At 38.5% G+C, this 24,616-nt stretch overlaps 1 protein-coding gene across 12 annotated transcripts in view; it reads left to right on the forward strand.

Annotated features, from left to right (window-relative positions):
- Positions 1 to 24,616, forward strand: part of PCNX1 (pecanex 1) — an 89,577-nt gene that overhangs the window by 61,128 nt on the left and 3,833 nt on the right. For 11 of the 12 annotated variants that reach the window (XR_009724528.1, XM_061347124.1, XM_061347126.1 and 8 more), the window contains 17 exons: positions 1,263 to 1,355; positions 2,833 to 2,983; positions 4,684 to 4,825; positions 6,215 to 6,392; positions 6,772 to 6,880; positions 7,323 to 7,452; positions 8,282 to 8,340; positions 9,062 to 9,277; positions 9,695 to 9,948; positions 10,907 to 11,137; positions 13,328 to 13,428; positions 14,642 to 14,792; positions 16,476 to 16,706; positions 17,094 to 17,368; positions 19,117 to 19,358; positions 20,460 to 20,896; positions 22,307 to 22,447. Coding sequence is in view for 11 of the 12 variants with exons in the window: in XM_061347124.1 (XP_061203108.1) it covers positions 1,263 to 1,355; positions 2,833 to 2,983; positions 4,684 to 4,825; positions 6,215 to 6,392; positions 6,772 to 6,880; positions 7,323 to 7,452; positions 8,282 to 8,340; positions 9,062 to 9,277; positions 9,695 to 9,948; positions 10,907 to 11,137; positions 13,328 to 13,428; positions 14,642 to 14,792; positions 16,476 to 16,706; positions 17,094 to 17,368; positions 19,117 to 19,358; positions 20,460 to 20,896; positions 22,307 to 22,447 (3,141 nt within the window). In the remaining variant the exon portion in view is untranslated. The remainder of the gene's footprint in view (positions 1 to 1,262; positions 1,356 to 2,832; positions 2,984 to 4,683; positions 4,826 to 6,214; positions 6,393 to 6,771; positions 6,881 to 7,322; positions 7,453 to 8,281; positions 8,341 to 9,061; positions 9,278 to 9,694; positions 9,949 to 10,906; positions 11,138 to 13,327; positions 13,429 to 14,641; positions 14,793 to 16,475; positions 16,707 to 17,093; positions 17,369 to 19,116; positions 19,359 to 20,459; positions 20,897 to 22,306; positions 22,448 to 24,616) is intronic. The other variant, XM_061347133.1, reaches the window with a different exon arrangement.

Raw genomic sequence — 24,616 nt, forward strand, 5'->3', positions numbered from 1 at the left:
ATCAGAGCATTTCCTTTAAATCTGCAATGTACTACACTGAGAGTACAATATTATATTGCAATGTAAGTTATTTAGAAGGAGGAATGAATTGGAATTATCATTCCCTAGTGTGAAGTCAGTAAAGTAGTATAGACTGTTCTAGCTCACTGATAATAAATGATACTTCCTTTTGTGCAGAAGTTAGTGGTGGCAAAACTATATTAACTCCACGTGTCTGGTAATTCTGAGCAAGAGCTTTGTGCCTGCTGATCCAGAAGCAGAAAATAAAAGTGGTTTAAAATGATGTGAGATTTTGGTTTTTTGGTTTGCTTTTTTTTTTCTTTTGGGGTTTTTTTGGTTTGGTGGTTTTGATGGTTTTTTGTTAGTAGCTTGCTTGGAGGCTGATTGTTGGGTGGTTTTGGTTTGGTTTTTTGTTCTGGTTTTTGTTTTCCATTGGTTTGGTTTTTGGTTTTGGTTGTTTTGGTTGGGTTTTTTTAAGAAGCAGATGTAACCTGTTCCAATTACTTTAGCATGTACTTGGAATTTTTAATACAAATTCACTCTATTTATGGAAGTAATATTGAAACACTATTCTTAACACAGTGGAGCAGCAAGTAAAAGATTTAAGAAGCTTAGTATGTCTAAACTTGGAGATGCTGAGTTGAAGTGGCCCTAAGTACACACTGCCCCCTTGTGACTGAGCCTGGCGTTTATACATTTTGTTATTTCTTGCTTGTTGCCAAGAGCTTGTATTAACTTTTTGGGGTAATGGAAAATCTGGTCTTTGTTATCAAGATTATTCCAAATCTATCCTTTACCCTTCTGCAAAGGAGGAGGGGGAAGTGTTAAAGAACCTCTTTGTTCTGCCTAGTTGCTAGGTCTGTCGAGGCAGCTGTTGTCCAGAGCTCCCAGTTGCCCCGTAGTTTCAGCAGTGCTTGGATCATAAATGGGGTATTACATTAGCCCTTCCAGCTTGTTCAGTGCTGTAAGGGATGGGGTCCTTATACCACCTTGAAGTCCAGAATCAGAGAGAGAATATATTGGATGTGTTAACTTCTCCTGGCCCGCTTTGCATGTTCATCTTTCCACTTAACTCATTTGAACTAATGCTTTTAGCTGTAAGATTTATTTTCTGGAATTTCTGAGAACTTCCATTTGAACTAATTAACACTAGCATCATTAGAAAATCTTCAATAATTTTCAGTGTTAGTGTGATGGGCATTAAGAATCTGAAGAACAAAAAGATGGTGTTTTCTAAAATTATTTTTGTTTTGTCTCTGCAGAGTGAACGATTACAGTCTGACCTGATTGTGTGTATAGTCATTGGTGTACTCTATTTTGCAATTCATGTCAGTACAGTATTTACAGTTTTACAGGTAAGGTGATACATGGTGTCTAGCGTTTGTCTTCTGCATATAAATACTCCAGTGTGATATAAACCTTTTCCCGGTAGTGCACTGGGTTTCTTGACTAGTTTTATATGGTCTTTAAATATGTAGTGTGACAAGTACATCTTCACGTTCCAGTTTTATGTGCCCAAAAACTCTTCTGCTCTTCTCCTAGTTTCTTGTTACATTCTGGATTTTTACTTCAGTCACTAACCCAGTGTCCTTTTCTGCTTCATCTGTCTCAATTAAGTCATGTGAGGAACATTTGGGAGTAAGGAAAAATGAAACTAGAAAGTCTAGAAGGCTTGATTCTTCAATTTTGAGGGCCTGAATCTTGACTTGGCAATTGCATGTTAATGTGGATGTTTCTAGACTATGGAATAGGGGAGTCCTGCTTTACTAGAATAGTTATTTACAGGACTTCAGTGAGCCTTTGAGTTTTTTATTAGTCTAGCTTATACTACTGCTTCAGATACTTTTATGTGCATGTATATATGACACCTATGTGATAATGATAACATGGGACCAAATCTTGTGTTCATAAGTAAAGTCATTTACTTAGAGCATTGCAGTTACTGAATTTTTTGTTTTGGTATTCCTGTAATGGAACTATCAGTTTATGAGCAGCCTTCTGTCAGGCAAATTAAAGTTTCCTGCATTTATTTTTGAAGGATTTTACTCCCCTGCTGGTGCCTGCAGTTAAGGAAACTAATTTTAAAAAGCATATGTGTTTAGCTTCAGGTTTTCAGGTGAAGTATCCTATTTAACCAGATGTACTAGTTTTTCTTCTAAGGAAAATATCTCTTCTGTTGTATGGCTGGACTTCCACATTCCTCCCAAATGTTGCTTTCTCCCATGGTTTGGAAACCTTGGCTATATGCTCTTCACCAGCTCTATAGGCTTAAGCTTCACAGAATTTCTGAATCAAGATCTTATAACAACTAATGCAATTCTAATTGTTATATCTAGAAATTTAGAGAAAATTTTGATGTCTAGGAAGTGTTAGTCTTCATACCACTTTAATGCAGCAGTGTTTTGTGGTTTCTGTGGAAGAGTTTGGTTTTGGTGTGGGGCTTCTTATTCACCACCTTCTCAAGAGAATAGGAGGTTAGTGATTTGTTTTTCCTTAGGCTCATACTTCCTTTTATCCAGCAGATGAAAATGTAAATTGGGTTCAGCCTTTAGAGGATAATGGGTGTATCATCTATAAAATGCAATGCAGATGGGTCAGAAGCAATGGCGTATGAAGACTGGCGTACTATTTTTACTTCAAGATCAAATAAGAAATGCTTGGGGAACAGATTTTCACTAAGTATTTGAAAGTGGATAGTACAACTACTCATGGACAAATACGTTACCAACATACTTTTACCAGGAGTCTAGATGCTTGAACAGGTGTTATGTTATTAGTGTATGATTTTGTTTATAAACCACAAACCTAAATTTCTTCATTTCTTCTTTTTAGCCTATTTTAAGTTATGTTCTCTATGCATTAGTGGGTACGGTAGGCTTTGTGACCCATTACGTTCTGCCTCAACTCCGAAAGCAACTTCCTTGGCATTGCTTTTCTCACCCACTGCTGAAAACCAAGGAATACTATCAGTTTGAAGTCCGAAGTAAGTATAATTCATGGCACATTTTTGTATTTGCTGTAGTTGCTGACCAACTCGTTACCTGTTGATGCACTTAATCTCTTTTCGTTATTATTCTTACCTCTTGAGTGTTCAATGACATCTAATCTAGAAATATCTTAGTTTCTTGTGCTTTGATTCCATGATATTTTATTATCTCTTAACTGATGTTGATAATATATTAGATGCTAACGTTGTCTCAGAGCAGTTCCATTAAAGCACAGTCTTCAAAATCTTAAGTTGCAAAGCTTATGCTAACGATTGCCTTAATTTTCACGAAGGTAGAGTGTTTTTCACTAGGCATTTCTTCAAGATCATTAGTTTTTGAGGTTTAGGTATGGTGAATGCTGTTGGGGGTTTGATCTTTGCGTGCATTTGATTCTTAATGCTATTATGCTTAACAACAGAAAGTAGTGCAAGGTGCCTGCTTAATTGAAAAGCACACAAAGGGTCCATTCTTGCAGATCTGATTGATCTGCATAGACACATGCTTGCACCTTGTGTTAAAGCCTACATGTCCATAAAATCTTTCCTTGGAGGCTGCAGAAAATACTTAGTTACAGTGCTGATCAGTTTTCCAGTATGGGTAAATGTAGCAGTAGATTGCAGTGTCTCCACTGTTGAGATGTTTTTATTGTTAACAGCAAGCAGAAGAAGTTTCTATCAGAAATGGCTTAGAAACGACTGAAGCCACTTTTGATTTTTCTCTTCAGTTAGTTTTCAAGGTAACTCAGTAGTGAAAAGAAAACATTCTGCTGTTTCCAGAAGCAGAGAATTATCAAAAGTATTTGTAATATGCTAAAGTGTTTGGAGGAAGAAGTGAAAAGTGCAATAGTATAATTGTATGCATTAGGTTGTTTTTTTTAATCTATTAAACTACAAAAGCTGCAGTTGGTGCCCTTTTGCTGATACTTGACTTCAGTATTTCCACGTGTAGCAGTGTTTTCAGGAAAGTTGGAAGTCCTATCCAATAATGTTAAATACAAGTTTGTAGCACTTCCCAGTTTGATCCCTGCAGCTTTGAGTATTTATGCCATGTCAGTGACTGATAATCCTTATGGCATCTGGCATAGAAAAGGAACTTCAGTTTTTGCTGAGGCTCATCTAGGCATGTGCAGTTGCCTAGTTGTCTATTCCACTTTGTAAAATAAGTTTTCTCATCATCTACATTTGCATTACTTTGAAATATGGCAGTCCTGTTATGTATTTTGCAATTGCTGTGGAAGTTTGAAAGAATTTCTGATGTCTCAGACATCTGTGTTGGCAGGTTACATGTACTCCTGTATATTGTAGTCATAAACCAGAAATCTTTTGGTTTGAGTATGGCTGGAAAACGTCCTTTTGCATGAGAGAATGAGTAATGTCAGGTAGCTTCATCAGTATCAATGTTGAAATTATTGAAGAGGTGACAACCCAGTTTGTGTCCTGCCATGTGCAGAAAGCAAGTAGCTTGCAAACTAATATGCTTTGTATAGGTGTGTAACAGTGCAACAGCTCTAGTGAGGCTGCCAACAGGAGCTTAACAAGAGCTTCTCTTTATTTTGGTTAGATAAATTTAGGCAAGTCCAGTGTGAAAATACAGTTAGCGTTTGGCTCCACAAATCACTTGGATCAAGAATCTTTATTCTGCTAGCTAAGTTGGATTTGACAGTGCAATCTGACTTCTTTTTAATATATCTTGATAGGTGCTGCACATGTTATGTGGTTTGAGAAACTTCATATTTGGCTCCTTTTCATAGAGAAGAATGTTATCTATCCACTGATAGTCCTCAATGAGCTTAGTAGCAGCGCTAAGAATATTGCTAGTCCAAAGAAACTGGATACTGAGTAAGTAGAAAAGGCTATCAAGTAATCTGAGTATGTCTTCTGTGGTGGGAAATTAAATAGTGAGTTCTGGCCTCAGTGCAGAGACAGTTTATTGCCTCTATTGCCTTTAAACTAAGGTAGCAAATAAAATTTTTCTTTACTTGAAAGTTCTTATAGACCAAGTCACTTTGCTGATTTAAATCAAATGGAGTATTGCAGTCTTAAACTAGGAACCCAATTCATAGCATACACTGTAAAGATTGTAGGTTGCAGAATTATCTAGTAGTGTGGTATCAGAATTTCCTTACTGATCTTCAGAGTCTATGATATCGAGACTGCAAGTTCAAGATAGCAACAATATGTTCTGGTATTCTGTTAGTTGCAAATCTATGACTTGTGTAATGTTTCCTGAGTTGGTATGTCAGTTTACAGTCCCTCTACAGCTTTCTGCCCTCATCAAGAAACTCCCCAGGCCTTCTGGCCCCTGAGTATAATCTGTATCCAGATGGAATTGCATACTGCCTCTTAAATTGAGCCTTGGTTATAATCCCCCAAGTATGTGACTGTCTTGGCAAATGAGAGTTCAATAATAGGTCCTGCATTTTTTGCCTCCAAGAACAGAGACCAAGTAGCTCTTTTTGAAGTTCTATTGATTACGAACAGAAGTGTTTCAGAGAAAATAAATCTTGACACAAAATGGAGTATTGGGGGGAGGGAGGAGATTCTTTGAGTGAGCTTTGAGGTGTTTTGTGCTGTTTTTTGTTTCGATTTTAAGCTTAATAATCCCTGGATCTATTAAGTTCTTGCTTTGGGTTCATTACTCTCGTCACTACAAGATCTTTGGAAGGAATGTTGCCATTACATTGACATTATTTTTTATAACCCTTTGATCTGTCAGTTACTATCTCTGAAAAAGAATATTACTAATTTTATCATTAAGTCATGGTTCTGCCAATATAAACTAGAGCAGTATAGTCATGAGGAAACAATAATAATCCAGTGTTCATTAACATCCTCTTGCTGATTAATCTGTAGCAGTGCTGGCATTTTTGCATCTCGATATTCATAATCTAAATTAAAAACCAAATTTTCTGTTCAGAGTACAAGGATATTTTGCCTCCTGATTTAGCGAGACTTATAAATAATGCTAATCCATGAACACTGGTTTGAGAATACTGTTAGAAAGATTAGGAGAGTAGCCTTTAAATACAAATAATCTGAGGTTTGTCTTTAAGAAAACAAAAAATTAAACCCCACCTAGCCACCCCTCTGCAAAACTCCAAAAGCAAACATAAATCTAAAGCTTGAGTTTTAAGAGATTGGCAGTGCATGACAGTAACAATTTAGGTGGTCTTTAAAGATCTTTTGGACAGGAGATAAGTAACTGTTTTGTGTGAATTTCTTATACAGGTTGGGTGCTTTAATGATCACAATAGCTGGCTTGAAGTTACTGCGTTCATCTTTCAGTAGCCCAACGTGCCAGTATGTCACTGTTATTTTCACAGTGCTGTTCTTTACTTTTGATTACAAAAGTTTTACTGAGACCATGCTGCTAGACCTCTTCTTCATGTCCATACTCTTCAGCAAGGTAACTTCAACTCTCTCTTTCTAGGTGTTTCAGGTCAACCAAAAGGGAAATCAGATAGCTGTGATAGGTAAACTTGCAGAACATCAGTCCTATTGGTACTGTAGTGAATAGGCTATGAGACAGCTAAGACTTCTCTTCCCAAAGCACTTGTGTTTGCTTGAGAAAGCAGATGTGACCTTCTAAACATCTCAGCAGCTTCTGGTAGTAGAGCAATGAATTGCATGTTAAAGACACTGGTTTTACTACATTGTCTCAAGGTTTCTGGTAGACCAGTAAGAACTTTAGGGTGACCAGTAAAATTCGTCTACTGCAAAGCATGTTGATTCTTAGCCAAATTACTAAATTATTCTTTCTTTTCCTTTTTTTTTCCCCCCTGTAGCTTTGGGAACTCTTTTATAAATTGAGGTTTGTATATACCTACATTGCTCCCTGGCAGATCACATGGGGATCTGCCTTCCATGCTTTTGCCCAGCCCTTTGCTGTGCCACGTATCCTTTGAAAATGCAGACTTTTTCCTGAAGTCATGTGTTAAAACTTCTGAATGTTGCATTGTAGTGAATTGTATGGTATGGACTAAAGCTACTGAAGGAATGGGTTTGTCTAGTGAGTATTTATCAAAAACTGTTCATACTTTCTGCCTTGCTGCAATGCTTCTATAGACTGTTTTGAGTGGAGTGTTGAGAGAGGATTCTCTGTAGAATTTTGAGGAAAAGAATAACCACAGTGTCTACTGCCAAATTTAACCTATTTCTATGTTTAAAAACAAAAATATTGCCCTTATTGCTGAAGATACTGTAAAGATGCTTTGTTGTGTAAAAATTCTAGAGATACTGTTCTGGTCTTAACTGGTGTTGCTGTTTTGGGTACTATCACAGAAGCTTGAACAACAGTAGTTGTTGCTTTGCTTTCCTTAATTCTGTTACCCTACAGATTCTGCAATGTTGTTTGTCCAAGCAGCTGTGTCAGCTTTCTTCTCTACTCCACTGAATCCTTTTCTGGGAAGTGCAATATTCATCACTTCATATGCCAGGCCTGTCAAATTCTGGGAAAGAGACTACAAGTAGGTGAAATAAAACCTTAAAGTTTGTCTTTTTTGTTTTTCTGTACGAATGCATTGGGTTTGGGACGTCGTTGGTGTTTTGCATTGAGGGGTGGATTGCCTTGTGTTTGTCTGTTTTTTTTTACGTCTCCAAGTGCTGCTTTGTTTTCCCAGTTTATAGTAGAGAGTTTTCAATGAACTTGCTTGACTTTTCATGTCAGACTATTCCTTCCTGTAGTTTGTCTGAAATCCAATATTATTGGAGATCAGACCAGTAAAATGTTAAACAGCATAGGGCAAGATGAGTGGATAGTTCTGGTATTTGTGGAGAGTTCTTCTTCATTTCACTGCTTTATTCCCTTTTCTTTTCCATTCTAACACTGGAACAGTTTAAATACAGTGTTCCCAGTATTACTTTAAAGAGTTGAAGTTGTAACTTCAGCCAGTGAAATAACTTCCTGAAAATTTCCTTTTCAGTAAAGTGTACTGGAATGTTAGCTGTGCTGCTTTAATTTTTTTCACTTTGTCACATCTGAAGCTTTATCATATTTATCTAAGAAAATGCATACATTTATTATCTCTAAAGCTAAATATTATTCTGTGGCTGCCTACTGTGGGCAAACTTTGTCAGGTATTGGATTGTAAAACAAAATACTTTTACATATGAGAAGAGCAGCAAATATGAGTATAAAATAATTTTAAACAACTTTTGAAACTTTCAGTGGGAATATTTTTTATCAGTTTTTATTCTGTTAGTTACTTCTTCCCTTAGATTTTCTTGCATTTACATTTTGTGTTTTCTTGCATTAACATTTTGTGTTAAGTATGCTTTATTTTATCATTTTTACAGTACAAAGCGTGTGGATCACTCAAATACAAGACTGGCTTCACAGCTTGATCGAAATCCAGGTCCCTTTCCTAGTCTGATGGGTTTTCTGTGGTTTGGGTTGGGTTTTTTGGGGTGAAGCGGTTGTGGTGGGGTTTTGCGTTGTTTGGGTTTTTTTTGGAGGGGGGAGAGGAGGGATGGTGTTATAGGGTCTTTATAGGATTCATGATCAGCTTGCCTTTGATCTTCTTCAACTCTGCCCAACATTTCTGTCTGTTGGTTTTTCCTCCATCATGTCGTTCTTGCTTTATTCATCAGACACTCCTATAACTTTTTCTTGTTTCCTCCTTACATCTGTGTCTGTGCTGTACTGCTTTACTTACAAGCATCTGCATTAAGCTGTTTTGCTTTTTAGTCTTACGTTGTTTTAAAAAGGTAAACGTTATCTGAGGGAGTCTTGACGTGTCATAGCGATGTACAGTACACAGTCATTACCGAGATACTTCTGTGCTCATTTGTTTTTTTCCTTTGTGTGGAATAGATGGGTGGGAGATGCAAGAGTAGAACTGGAGGAGTGATTTGGAAAATGGAGGAGTTACTAAGGGGAAAAAACTGGTCAAAAATACTAAATGTCACTTAGCATTCACTTGGAGTTGTCCCTTAAGGAGGTTGTGTGTGTAGAGCATGACCTTGAAACAGTGTTGTTAAGAAAAGTGTGGGATGGAATGTGAAGTGATACCTGACATTCGAGCTTGATGTTCCTCTGCAGGTTCAGATAATAACCCACATCTAATGTTCCTGCAGGTTCAGATGATAACAACCTGAATTCTATCTTCTATGAACATTTAACCCGCTCCCTTCAGCACAGCCTGTGTGGAGACCTGTTGTTGGGTCGGTGGGGAAACTATAGTACTGGGGACTGCTTCATCCTAGCCTCTGACTACCTCAATGCACTAGTACACCTTATAGAGATAGGAAATGGCTTGGTCACCTTCCAGCTGAGGGGGCTTGAATTTAGAGGTGAGTGTGTTACACGCTTTCCTTAGCTGTCTGTATTAAAAAGTGGAATTCTGCTTTGGAAACTTAAGTTATTTCCAGTTCCATCCTGTAAAGAAATTGGTGTAGAGCTGCTTCATGCCTGTGTCTTTTATGAGGAGAAAACTAGCTTGTTCCAGCAGAGTTGATGCTAAGTCTCTGTTTCAGTTTTAGTGCAATATGGCTACTGTAGTTGATTCTTAGATACACCTAATTACAGTGTGATCCTAGAGTGATTAAGCAAGCTATCCAGATCTTGTGTTTAATGGCAGATAGGTCACTTGGTGCTACAGAAACATAATTGGAGATGGGTGGTATTTTAAACACTTTCAAACGCATGCCAACATTAAGTCAGTCATATAAAGTGTTCAACTCTTTCTTCTTTCTCTGCTTTCTCCTAAGGGACTTATTGCCAGCAACGAGAAGTAGAGGCCATTACTGAAGGTGTAGAGGAAGATGAAGGTTTTTGTTGCTGTGAACCTGGCCACCTTCCTCACATGCTTTCCTTTAATGCTGCCTTTGGGCAGCGTTGGCTGGCTTGGGAAGTGCTTGTGACAAAGTATGTGCTGGAGGGTTACAGCATCACGGACAACAGTGCGGCTTCCATGCTTCAAGTCTTTGATCTCCGGAAAATTCTCACCACTTACTATGTGAAGGTACGATTCAGATCAGTACAACCCTTGAAGAAGGTAGGCTGGATTACACCTGGAAACTGCTTAAAGTCTTGAACTTCCAGTGCCTTTCATATAAGGATCACGGATGTGATACTTACTACAGATGTATGAATATCTTCATCAAAGGAGAGCAGAGTTTGCTGCTCTGGTGATTACTTGATACTGTGGTGCATGAGCAGGACAATGACTCTGTAGTCTTTCCAGCTGAAGTTGCAGTAGTAACTTGAAAGCTGTTACCCAAACATAACAACTGTGTTGTAAATAGTTAACAGAAGTTAAATAGTGTTTTTTCCTGGAGAAAGACAAGCTGTGTTGGTCTTTAAAAGCTGTCCAAAAGAGTTTTTTTTCTTTTTTTCAAATACAGAAAAATCCCTGTCCTAGAATTGTAAGAAGACTCCAGGTGTCAAATCCCTTCAGATTATCCATTGACTAATTGAGATCTTTCATAAGCTACCCTCTTTGAGAGCTGAAAATTTTTAACTTGAAATATTTCCAAGATACTTATTCACACAGAAGTTGTTGTTTTCCCATTCTTCCTCCCCTCAGCCCAAGAATGAGGATGTTAAAACTGTCTTGTTGTTTACTTAGCTTTGGAATTATTTAGAAATTCAATGTCTAAGCCTCCATGTTAACTAGGTAAAAATTCCTCTGTTTTTGTTTTTCTGCAAATTTACAGTGAGAATCCTGTCCCATCCTTTTTTCCTTTCCTTATTCCTTCAGTGGATGCTTCAGAAATCTCAAGAGTCTTTGAATAACATTTGCATGCAAACCTGTATTGTTTTCTCTATAAATTTGCTGCATCTGTGAGCTAAATAAATGCTACTGTGTATGAGGTTTGTTCATCACCAAGAAAATAATACAAATGAATTGAAACAGTTGAGATTGCTGGCTCTTACTTTATTGCAGTACTGACTTATATTTTTAACTACTGCTGTTTCAGGGAATCATCTATTATGTCACAACATCCCCCAAGCTAGAGGAATGGTTAGCTAATGAGACAATGCAGGAAGGACTGCGGTTGTGCACAGACCGCAATTACGTTGATGTAGACCCAACATTTAACCCCAATATTGATGAGGATTATGACCACCGTCTAGCAGGGATCTCAAGAGAGAGTTTCTGTATGATATATTTGAACTGGATAGAATATTGCTGCTCTCGAAGAGAAAAGGTGAGTATGGATGTGTGAGGAAAGTGCCCTCTGTTGGTTTGACCTGCAGGCTGCTTAATACTGATTTTTTTTAAATAAATGAGATTTTTAATTGAATATTAATTTAAAGTTTAGTGGCTTTGATCTGCTCTTGAGATGTGAGTTTAAATAAATTCTATAAGTAGTCTGTGATTTAACCTGTTCTTTACTGAATTTTTATTTACCAGCTTGAACTGTAGTCAGGCATTTATCTACCTACAAAAGAGTGTCTGTATAGAACAGGTGTTTTGTGCTTGGATATCAGTATTTACAAACCAACCCTAGTTTAAATTCCAAACCACTCCAACAGATTATCTGTTGCCAGCTTATAAGAGTGACTGCTTCTTTCTTAGTGGTCATACTCTACAATTCCTTTGGATCATTGGAATTATTGGCTTGTGAAAATGATCATCTCGCATTTACCATTTTCCTCTCTCTAAATCCTTCCACCTCTTAAGCAGAAACATTAGCACACTTGTAGAGCGATGCTGTGACTTCTTGCTGTATACAAAAGCCTCTATGTTGTCAAGTCAAAGTAGCATTGCCTTTGAGAATAATGAGATTAAAGGGTCAGGAATATAATTGGAATTTGGGATCTGAGAAGGATCTGAGACTTAAGAGTTCAGTTTTACTTTGGAGGTAAAAGATTAATTAGAAGCCTGTTTTAACAGGTGTGAGGCTTAGTGTTCTGCAGTCACACGACAAACAATAGCTGAAGAAAATTGCTTCCTTCTAAGTACAGTCTTGTGCAGTATTTTGTGTAGGTATTGAAAATCAGGTTTAATCATTTAAGTGAATGCTACTATTATCTAGGGCATTATATACCCTATACAGTTACTAATGGCTTTGAGCTGAGGCAGCGTTCTTCCTAAATAAAGCTGTAGGCCAGGGAAATTTCCTGAAAACTCAGAATTATATGCTCCTAACCAGTTAAGTGAAAACCCATTTTATTGACTAAAAATACCATAGAATCACAGACTAGTTTGGGTTGGATAGGACCTTGAGATCATCTAGTTCCAGCCCCCACTGCCATGGGCAGGGATGCCTGACAGTAGACCATGTCACTCAAGGCTCTGTCCGGCCTGGCCTTGAACACTGCCAGGGATGGAGCATTCACAGCTTCCTTGGGCAACCCCAGTGCCTCACCACCCTTACAGTAAAGAACTTCCTCCTTATATCTAATCTAAACTTCCCCTGTTTAAGTTTTAACCTGTTACCTATTGTCCTATTGCTACAGTCCCCGATGAAGAGTTCCTCTCCAGCATCCTTATAGGCCCCCTTCAGATACTGGAAGGCTGCTCTGAGGTCTCCACGCAGCCTTCTCTTCTCCAGGCTGAACAGCCCCAACTTTCTCAGCCGATCTTCATACAGGAGGTGTTCCGTGTCCTTTTTATGTTGAGGACACCAGAACTGCACACAATACTCCAAGTGAGGTCTCATGAGAGCAGAGTAGAGGGGCAGGATCAGCTCCTTTGACCTGCTGGTCACACTCCTCTTGATGCAGCCCAGGATACGGTTGCCTTTCTGGGCTGTGAGCACACACTGAAACTGGCTCATGTCCATTTTCTCATCGACCAACACCCCCAAGTCCTTCTGCACAGGGCTGCTCTGAATTTCCTCTCCACCCAACCTGTAGCTGTGCCTGGGATTGCCCCAGCCCAGGTGTTGGACCTTGCACTTGTCTTGGTTGAACTTAATAAGGTTAGCACTGGCCAGCTCACAAGCGTGTCAAGGTCCCTCTGGATGGCATTCCTTCCTTCCAGCATATCAACCAAACCACACAGCTTAGTGTCATCAGCAAACTTGTTGCAGGAGAATATTATTGTCTTAACACCATAATTCTGCTATTTGACAGTTTGCATACAAGGTACACAGTATTCCATGAGGAATGTTGCATGCAACTGTTAAGCCTAGGATTTGTCTTATTTCAAACACAGTATTATGTGTGTCTGCCTCTGCAAGTATTCTACATACTTCCAAAACCTTTTAAAAGAAAAACAACCAACCTCCTGTTAAAAGTCTGAGCAAGAGGAACTGGTGTGGTAGGTACATGCACAAGACTTGAGTATCTCTTTGGGTCTTACTGCTGGCAGAACAGCTTTTCTGTGGGTATTCTTTTACTTTGTTCACCTGACTATTCCTTTTTTTTTTTTTTCCTCTTATTATTACAAGCCACTGGATGCAAGTAAAGACTCACCCCTGGTGACATTGTGTTATGGACTGTGTGTTCTGGGGCGGAGAGCGTTGGGAACAGCTTCACATCACATGTCAAGGTAATAAAATGTTGTAAGCTTCTCTTTCTCAAAATCCCTCTGGCTTCCTAGGTTAGGTATTAAGTAGATCTTTAGAAAAGAAAAAGATATTAAGTATCATCTTTCATTAAACTGGACAGATATGCAACTTGCTTATGTTACATCAGCCAGTGAAATGTAACCACAGAAGGACAAGTAAGGGAGAATTTGAATTTGAACATTTTGTTTTAGTGAACAAGATAGGAATTCTGGTGTGGGTAAGAACCAGTTATATAACTGGAAACTGGCTGAGTTCTAAAAGTAAGCTCCATATCCTTCAAGCATGGGCCCTGTATGGAAACAGGGTGAAGAAGAGGACAGCTTCTTAAAATGAGGAACACTCACCTTGATGCAAGTTAGATCAGACCATTATCTGTAAGTTTCACAGTTCAGCTGGCTCTGTGGCAAGCAGCTGCATTTCCTACAAATCATCTTCAGCTCAACTCTGTCATCATATGACAATCTCTTTCTTGCAGATTAACAGCCTCAACTTGATTTAGAAAGCCTATGTAAAACGTAGCTGTACATTCCAAGAAATCACAAGGTGATGGTTTAAAAAGAAAATAGAGAAGCATAAATGGATGTGTAAGCCCTTGGCCAGCTTGGTGCTGACTGTGAAACCTATTCTGCTTTGCTTTCAGGGAAACTGTTGGCTAATTCTTTTAAGTATCAGCCAATTGTCCCCTGAAAGTCTTGCAGATATGCAGTGGCAAGAGTGATCATAGCATTGATCTCTCATTTCTAAGTTAGCATAGTAAAAGGAACAGAGTTGTCATGTTTTTATATTATACTAAAGCATGCACAACTGAAGCTACATTGTCTCCTTAACTGATCCACTGTGGTGTTATATTCCCTGAGAAGCATTCCCTTTATAAATATTCCTAATAAAGTCAGGCTTTCCTCACAGTGTTCCTCTTTAGTCTGTGTAAAGAGACTATTGCACGTATGGTTTATTCGTTACTTGCTCAGTGCATATAAACATCTGTTGTCCAAGCTTTGCTTATACACACATCTTTACTCTTATATTCTGTTCTCCCTGTCTTATCCTGTAAGTTGTACTTAAGGAGGAGAATATGTGAATTTTTATGCAGTTTCGTATTTTTTTGCTCTTGTCAGTGTTGAACTTGTGGATATGTTTGTATTTCTATTAATATTTGTGCTGTTTGCTTCTTTTCCTTCCCCCCACCCTTACCAGTAATCTGGAATCCTTCTTGTATGGCCTGCATGCCCTATTTAAGGGTGATTTTCGTATATCTTCAATTAGAGATGAATGGATCTTTGCTGACATGGAACTGCTGAGGAAAGTAGTGGTTCCTGGAATACGGATGTCACTGAAGCTACATCAGGTGAGAGATTACACAGGAGGATGTCTGCAGTTTTTTATTTCTGTGCAGTTGTTATTTTAAAAATAAGCTGGGAGAGAGCAAAAAGAGGGGGAGAGCAGAAGGGCATATGATAGTGATGGACAACTGAAAATTAGGGAATATCATGTCTTGTCCTTTATTTTTGTTATAGCTCATGTGGAAGGTGATATTGAGGAAAAGGGAATGCAGTTTATGCGCAAAGCTTGAAAATTACATCAGATGTTCAGAGAATATGTCAAGCTCTGTCTTGTATTCATCTAGAGATTATTCCTTTATGAACAGCGTCTCTGATATTTTGCTGCACTCTTCCCTCCCCACATAGATGTAATTGGTTTAAAAGGTTATTGTGCCATTTAAAGCTGCACAGCCCTAACCTCCAATGGGAGTTGTTTTTTTTTGTTCTCTTTTCTTTGAAGTGTTTTAGTAACAGACACTTTAGAATTACTCATTGATGCTATTGGTAAGGTTTAGGTGAAAGTGAGAAGGTTGATTTTTCAGTAAAATGAAATTGGGATTGATTTTTATAGTGAAATGAGGGCAAAGATGAGCAATCACAAATTCTGTCCAGGCCATCTATAAACTAACCTCAGCAAGTATGAGAAAGCATGTACTTGAAAGATAGGCACTCTGTGAGGGTATAAAAGTGTTGACACTCTAGAAAAACAGATTGCTTGAAAATCAAAGTAAATAGGTAAATCATAGTTGCACTTAATAAAGCTTCTTTTTTTGCCTTCATTGCAGAGTCTAGAAGTGTCCCCCCTCCAGAGCTAGCATAGGTTGAATCAACTGCATGTAACAAGCTTGCCAAAGTTAACAGAATGCTTATGTTAGGAGTACATGTAGAAAAGTAGAATAATTACAAAATCATTGTTGAAAACAGCTAGAATACCACTTCAACAATTCTGAAGTGTTCTCAGTATATTTAGGTTACTGTGCAGAATGGGCTTGAATTAAGTCAAAATGAAAAGTGAGGGAATTATGATTATCTGAACATTATTGTATTAATCTATAAAGTATGACCTTTATCCACTTGCAATGCAATTGTATATCCAAGATTCAGCCAGTGTTGGAAACTTAGCTATTTACCACTATCTTTCTTTAACCAAGTAGTAATGTGATCTAATACTGAATTGAACCTGCAGATTTTGTGTTTCCATTTGACTGGAGGTAATGTAAATGTTGTGGTAGTATCTGATGCTGAAATAATCTGTCATCAATTATTAATGTGAACTTTTAATACAAAAAGCAGATAAAACTTCTTTCAGTTACTCTTTTCATGTAATACAGGTTTGGTAGTCAGTGCTTTACTGAAGTGTGTTGTGCTTGGAAACTTGTGAAGAAAAAAAAGAAGCTAAAATGCTTCTGCAGGCAATAGATAGAAATCTAGTGTAAAAATTCAGCTAGGAATTTACTTGAATCAGTAATAGGCAGATCCTACCTTTTTTTTTTGAGCTAAAAAAGGAAGCAAACACAAGCAAAAAGAATGAATCTGTTTGGTAAAAAGCTCATCTTTAACCATGTCCTTTAGTAGGTATCTGATAATTTTTTGTCTAACTTCACTGAGCTTCCAAAGAGTTTGAGGTGTGAAATGTTTTGGGTTTTTTTATGTGTAGTTACATCTGAAATATTAATCAAATCTTACTGTATCTGCATTCTTGGAAACAGGATCACTTCACTTCTCCAGATGAATATGATGATCCTTCTGTCCTCTATGAAGCCATAACAACCCATGAAGAAAATCTAGTTATAGCACATGAAGGTGACCCTGCTTGGCGGAGTGCAGTTCTTTCCAATTCTCCCTCCCTTCTTGCTCTGCGTCATGTGATGGACGATGGCACCAATGAATACAAGATCATTATGCTGAATAAGCGGTATCTCAGTTTCAGGGTCATCAAGGTAAGCCTTGTGCATGCTTCACAATGTGATAGTATGTTGTGTATTTTTAATAACTATGCCAAACCACTACTTCAACTCAAAACACTGCTTTTTTACTACCAGTCTGTCATTGCTAGGACTGCTTCTTCTCACACAGTGGAAGTACCTAATCAGAAAATCAGTTTCTTACTTAATATATCTATTTCTCATCCCATTCTTAGATTTGCTTTATTCTTGCTGTTGCAGCCTGTGTCCAAAAGTTCAGCTTTAGGAAGAATAAATATAAATGCTTGCAGTTCTGCACTGCAGTATTGCATAAATTCATGGAGACCTAGGTACAGCAAAGCAGTCACCACACACACTCGTCGTTTCCTTTTCTGACACAACCTTTCTACTTGGCTTTTGCAGGTGAATAAGGAGTGTGTGCGTGGCCTGTGGGCAGGACAACAGCAGGAACTTGTCTTCCTGCGTAATCGTAATCCAGAAAGAGGAAGTATCCAAAATGCAAAACAAGCTCTGAGGAACATGATCAACTCCTCCTGTGACCAGCCAATTGGATACCCAATCTACGTCTCACCTTTGACTACTTCCTATTCAGATAGTCATGAGCAGTTGAAGGAGATTCTGGGGGGAGCTATCAGCTTAGGAAACATCAGAAACTTCATAGTGTCTACATGGCACAGGTGAGCTGAGGAAATGAGTTCTCATTTACTGTGTGTTCGTGCTCTCATATTCCATTAACTAGTCTCAGTAACTACTGCTATTAACTATGCCTAACACAGTTTAATTTTGTAATATTCAGTCACATAAAAATAAGTCTTGATTTTTATTTTGAGCACATTTGTAGTGTATGGCAACTGCTTTGGTTCAGGATTAACTTCAAGGCATGGAACTAATGCACCACAAATTATGTAAATGAGAGCTTGGAAAAACCCAGGACAGAAAATACAGATGCAAGAGCTACAGCACCAGTTCTAATATCAGGTCTGGTAACAAGAGACAATACAACCTCTGTATTATTTTTTTCAGTACCATCACTTTTGCAGTCTATAATACCATTTTTACAGTATCAGGACTGTTTGGTAGGGTTCCTGTCTGGCAAATATTTAGCATGCAAATGCAATATTAATGCTGTTAGGCTATATTCATCCATAGTAACACAGGCATTAGCTGCTTAGAATTTCATGAGTGCTTATAAATACCCAGTGTGTTAGAGCCAGAACAAGTAACTGGAGTGATAATATAATCTTCCCTCTATATGCCTCCCCCTCCCCCCCATCAGTAACCCAGTACAAACTCTTCCTGTGCTGTATCTTACAGGCCATGAGAACTTGTACTGAAGGTTTGGCCACTTATTACTGGCTCCAAAAGCAACAGTGGCAGCTGTGTGTGGCATTCAGAAATGTGTGCTGGTTCTTGCCAGTCCTGTAGCTGTTCTGATGGTCATATTTACACTTGGAGATATATAGCACATCAAACAGAAGGTGCTGCTTCACCCCAGAATATGCCACACTTACTACTGTCTGTGGTGTTTTTCTTCTTTTGCCATCTGCTTGTCTGACACATGGGTAGAATAACAGGTGAAAGTATGACACAGAACAGTGTATGGAGCCAAGCTGTATATGCTTTGTGATTCTGAATCCTGGGGCAAATACAGTCACAAGGGAGTGCTCAGTTGTTTGAGTGCAACAGTAAAAAAAGAGTAGTAAAAAGTACAAATTGAAGAAAGGAGGAATGTGCTGGGTTTTTTTGTTTTGTTTTTTTTTTTGTGGCCATCTGAAGTTCATTAACACAAATGATGCAGTGAAAAGTCTGTATGATTATATCCACTAGAAAACATTGTCTGACTTGCTGTCTGAATGTTCAGAATTCACATGAGAATTTGTGATTCGCATAATGACAATATGTGCTTCAAACAACTGTATGTTACTGAAGGTAACAAGAAACGAAATACATTCAAAAGAAAAGAAAAAATAAACAAGAAACGGAACAAAAAACACAAACAAAAAAAGCCTGTAACATTTCAGGTCATCTGAGTAGACAAAGCTTCTGCTTTAACACACATGACTTGTGTTAAAGAGCATAACTTTTACAAAATAACCAAGGTGTTCTACCAGCATTTTTAGAGTTTTATCTCTATTGTATTTTAGAAGTGGCTTGATTTTTCAAAAACTACTTTATATGAGCATTTGGCTTAACATAAATTACTGTTACTTGAATAGTTGTCATGAAGAAAATTGCAAGCTCTTAGAAAGCAGCATTTATATTTGTGAAGCATGTCCTGAGGCAATAAAGTCAAGTTTTATGTGATTTTTGGGGAATGCTGTGGATTGTGCTGAGTAAAGCCTTTTGCCTGTCATCATAAGGAATTTCTTAGAACTGTAATGGCTAGGAGGCCTGACTTAATATGTTAAATGCATTGTGTTTTCAGACTAAGGAAAGGCTGTGGAGCTGGCTGCAATAGTGGTGGAAATATTGAGGATTCAGATGCTGGAGGTGGAGCTTCTTGCACAAGTAACAATGCAACTATCAATGAGTCTCAGAGCAGCATGTCACAAGGAGGAGGGAATGCAACTACAGGGCAGGGACCTGGAGCAGTACAGCACCCTCCTGTTGCAGCTCATCCGACAACTCTTCCTGCAGCTCATCCACCAACTTATCCCTCCACTTTGGGTAAAGTTGCTTTGTTTTATTTTAATGTTTTTATACAAGTACAATATTATAGGCAGAACTGGCCTTTCAGGTCTTTGGATCAGGCCTAAGTTACAAGATAAAGCAAGCAAAAGTGATATGGTGTAGTGTTGATACCTGCTGGATTCATCTCAAACTACAGTACTGCTTTCTGCAATGCAAGGTTCCCAAACAGATTGGAGCAGTAGGGGTATAGTTGTGCTGGCAAAATAGATTAAATAACTTTCATAACATGTTTCTACAGATAGGATGGTTTGTGGTTTTCGTTTGTTTTGGTTTTTTTTTGCTTTTGTCATATTATCTGTAAATGCTAAACTTTGTATTTTTGAGTGTTGTTATAGTTCTTACTTACACAGTAGAACGGATTTTCTGTTTCCATAGTATTTTAGCTGAATCCTGAGAATCTGTAGTGATCTGTAGCTAGGGAGGTGATAAACAGTAAAGCTGAGGAAAGGCTTTCTAAACTCTACCTTTGCTCAGAAAGTGTATGAAAGTGTATCTATTCGAATGAACTTTTTTTACACAAATAATTAGTCTGTCAACTGTGGAAAGGTACCCACAAGAACTTGGTATTGGAAAAACAAGAGCACCAATTCTCATAAACAGCAACTCCTGTTTTCAAGTGTATTAAATGTTTCTGAACTTATTTAAACACAGCTTTTTCTCCAACAAATTTTCTGACTCAATGTTTGAACATCTAGTCAAGCATACTAAGAAATAATGTTTACAGTGTTTTGAAACATAGACATTTACCTGCCTTAATGCCTTAAATATGGGAAACTTAAGTGTAATATTAATAAACAAAACAGTGCAGGAAGAGCAAGACTGAAGTATTTTTCAGGCTACTTGTCTTAAAGGGATTGTGAATTGAACAGAATATGAAATTCCAAAATAAGATGAGTGGAATGTATTCAAATGCTCTGCTATATGAAATGCAACAGAGATATTCTGCAGTACAGCTGTTTCAAATGTTGTTGGTTAGACACAGAAGTTTTGTCTGTAAGCACTAAGGTGTTTGTCAGCAGTCTAATGTGTGTAGGAGGCTTTATCAAACTCTCCTGATTCTGTATCTTTTACTTTTAGGCACCAGTCACAGCTCTCACTCTGTGCAGTCGAGCCTTGTCAGACATTCCCCTGCCCGTGCCTCAGTAGCTAGCCATTCATCTTATTGCTACGGCAGTCGTCATTCATCTCTTCGCACATCCACAACGGGCTTTGTGCCTTGTCGGCGCTCTTCCACCAGTCAGATATCCCTTCGTAACCTTCCATCATCCATCCAGTCCCGCCTGTCTATGGTGAACCAAATGGAACCTACTGGCCAGACTGGGGTCAGCACGCAGCATGGACTGCCCTCTTCTAGCAGCTCCAGCCAAAGCATCCCAGCCTGTAAACAGCATGCCCTTGTGGGCTTTCTAGGGACAGAAGGAGGGAGTAATGCAACTGAAACTCAGTCAGGTGGCAATGCAAGCCCTGCAAATCAAATGCAAGCCAAAAAGGATGACGTTATTTACAGAATCCAGGTGAATAGTCAAGAAGAACAAGTTAACCTATGCCTCCACGTACTTTTGTTAGTGTTACCTTGGATGTTGTTGAAATCACTACTTTCTAAATACACACACAGTCTGGAATGCCTCAGTATACAACTATTGTGCAGTTACATTTGGAGAACTAATGTGAGGAAAAGGATATCTGGACACCCAACCTTCTTGCATGCTTAGACATCCCTGTTTACTTGCATGTTTTGATGTAGTGCAGCTTTGAGAATGTTAGCTGAGCTCAGTTCCACTTCATACTTAGTTTGCCTTTATTCATTACAACATGTAAAACTGAATAGCTTCATTTGCAAAGTAGAAAGCAGGTAGCTTTCTTCATTTAAACCAATTAGATTTTTCACATAAGTATAAAAGTTTTCACTTTCATACATATTTATTCATTTTCATGTGTATTTATTCTTTGGTTATTGCCTCAAGTCTGGGTTTACTGAGCAGCAAGCAATACACCATTGACTAAGTTAATCATGGCAGCCTTACTCATTTTGTGAAAATGCAGAAATTTGTATTCTTGCTCTTCTAGCTTTTTATTAGCCCCATGTGTATGCCTTTGGCAGTATGTTAGTGAGAAACATCAAGAAGTGGATTTAACAGGGTAAATTATACCAAATATGATTTCATTGCTAGTATCACATCATTGTAGAGTAATCCTTATTAAACTGCATCATAGTGGGTGAAGTTAATAAATTAATTTTGCAGGTCTGTACTTAATAGCTTTTGTTTGCAGGCAGGAGCCCTTTTATCAAACTGCCTAATTCCTCTGTGGGAGGAGGATACAGGCGAAGTTGTCATGTGCCCTTGGATAGTGGACACTGTGGTTCTCTCTGTCCTTAAATAGGAAGAAGTTTTCAGGAGTTTTTTCCTGCTGCCCCTGTGGAAAGGCCAGTTTACTTAAAAACACAGGGTGGGTCTCAACTAACAATGCTGGTAGATCTTCAGCCCACCGGCATATTCTCCAAGATGGTGTTTCTTGATGTATTCTGTAAGAAGTGATGAGGCAGTTTTAACAGTTCATAATCATTTAACTCTTCCCTGCTACTGGACCATGTGCTGCCTATGCTTATGTTGTGGTATCTTAGACCCTGCCACGAGCCAGTGTAACTGAAAGAAAGGGTGGGAAGGGACTTCAGAGCTGCTGCTTCAGATAGCAGTGACCTGATACATTGTCAGCTCTGTTTGTGAAACCACAGCCTAATTTCCAAATGCAGTGCTGCTCAGGCTTTTTCCTAGCTGGTGCTTGAATTTCCACCATTGAAATTGGTCAGAAATCAATTTCTGTGGGTTAAGGTCAGTTCTCTGGAAGTATGCAAAAGCTACAGTTTATCTGTTTCTCTTAAATTTTGGCTGAACTAACAGTCAAAACTCAATTCCTACTTATAGTTAATGGATCCCAGTCAAGTACTGGAAGGGATCAACGTGTCAAAAAGGAAAGAGCTGCAGTGGCCAGATGAGGTGATACGGCTAAAAGCTGGAAGAAACAGCTGGAAAGACTGGAGTCCTCAGGAAGGCATGGAAGGCCATGTAAGTTTTACTCAGAAGCTGACAAGCTAATTTTAAGAATGGCAGTATCGTGATGTTATGGCAGTCTTCCTAGATGTTAAGACCAAAGATAAATGTAGTAGTAAGTTGGATCAGGAGCTGTCCTCCAAGTCCCTGTTGCTGGAAGAGCAAGTCCAGAATCCTAGTTTGAAGCAGAAGGATATTACTGCTGCTGTATCCAAAAGACACAGGGTGACGATTCAAGCATTGTCAACTTACCTCTGCTTCCTTGCCTTCTTCCAGCTCTTGTCATGAACTCTCAGGCATTGCACTCATTCATCCAACCTTCATTTTCCTTTACTTAAACTGTCTATCCTTGAGCAAATACAGAAGGTCAGTTTACCAATGAGTCCTTAACTGAATGCTTAACAGTATTTGTTTTTAAATTATCCTGATGAAGATAGTCAAGATTGTCTTTAGGTGCCTCTCAATTATAGGTACATGCTAAGTGTTTACTTTCTCTTAGAAAAGAAATCTGCTGTGGCTAAAACTTGCAAATGCCCATGACTTGAACCTCTGTCTCTCTTTTTCCTAGGGTTATACCTGTGTTTTATAAAAAGTCATTGAATTAGTTAGAAAACTTATCTCTTGATTTAAGCTCTTTTAAGGAGTAAAAAAACCCAGCTCTATCTTTGAACCCTTTTGTTTTTTACTGAAGCATATGGGATTTTTTAGATCTTTGTGTCAAAGATGCTCTAGTCAGTATTCTTCCAGTGATAAATAGTAAAAGGGAAGAGTCAGTGCCATTGTGTCTGCATTGGTTCGTCAGTAAAACTGTTTTTATTTGGAACATGTTAGTTCTGACAGTTCATAAGAATTTGCTTTGAGTGGTTACCTCAATTGGAGGCATTATTTATAAATTTCATTCAGGGGCTGGATTTTGTTGTCTGAAGGTCTGCATCACTGTGGATGTATGTGCAAGATTCAGGTAAGAAATGGGAATATGCTGATAACACAGTATATGCCACATCTACCTTGTTACATATGTGAAGAAAGGGCCCTGGAAATAAATCCCTTCCACAAGTAACTGTACCATAGTTGACCATCCACTCTCAAGATAGTAGGGTTATCTTGTATGTCTTCCCTTTCTGATCCTACAGCTGTATTCTTGCCTGCTGCGATGCTGCTCATCAAGCAGTTTACAAGCCGAAGCCGTATGTCAGTGCTCTAGGAGCAGAAAGATGTTGTAAACAGTGTTCAGTTTAGATGTTATAGTTTTGGAATTTCCTTGTTAGCTATTGCAGATCAAGCATGCTGTCAAGGTGCTGAATGTGAAGGATTGTGTCAAAACACGTCCTGTTACCTGGTATCACTGGACAATAATTTTTTTTTATGAGTTTGTGTATTTTGCTGTTGCAGCATGCAGGAGTGTAGTGATTGATGTTAGAGAGAATTAAAACAAGGATAGAGCAAGCTGCTGTTCTAATGCTTCTCATCTATTTTTGGTGCAGGATACTGGCAGGGTTTTTTAGAAGATCATTTTTTGACCTAAGGTGAAAGGGGGAAAGCACCAGATTATCCTATGTGTGATTAGAGAGACAGGATTTAACTTGACATAGTTTCCACTGCCTGCTTCAGCTGCTTGTGGTTAAACATACTCGTATCATAAGCTCTCAGGACAGTCTTCCCTTTCTGATCCTGCAGCTGCAGTCCTTTATGCAAACAGGCAGAAATGATTCTTACCTGCTACAGTGCTGCTCATCAAGCAGTTTACCAGCCAAAGCCTTATGTCAGGACTCTTGGTATGAAGTCCAGCTCTTTAAAACTTTCCTACTACATAGAAAAAGCATTTTTCCTAATTTTGCTTTTTATTTTGCTACGTGTGCAGTACATACAGTACACTAAGACATTATAGAGTTTCTTCAAGGAAATGAAATTTAGCAGACCTCTTTCTATTGTATTTACTTTTTCCCGGACTCTGAGATTAAGGTATGCTCTGCATTATCTGTCTGTGATACCTGCAGTAGCGTGCAGAAGAGCCTTTTTCCTCCTCAAGAGATTCTTACCACCTCTTTGCTGTCTAGTGACATCATTTTGCATGTTACCACTCATGGGGCATCAAGTAAATGGCAGTCATAATAGGAGAGATGGTAAAACCAAGTGTGAGTGGGTGGCTGCAGTGAGTTACAATGTATGTACAGCTCTTGCCAT

Source organism: Neopsephotus bourkii, unplaced genomic scaffold (assembly GCF_033783945.1).
Source record: "Neopsephotus bourkii isolate Nb327-2 ecotype Australia unplaced genomic scaffold, CSIRO-AGI_Nbou_v1 NB_301, whole genome shotgun sequence".
Classification (NCBI taxonomy): domain Eukaryota; kingdom Metazoa; phylum Chordata; class Aves; order Psittaciformes; family Psittacidae; genus Neopsephotus; species Neopsephotus bourkii.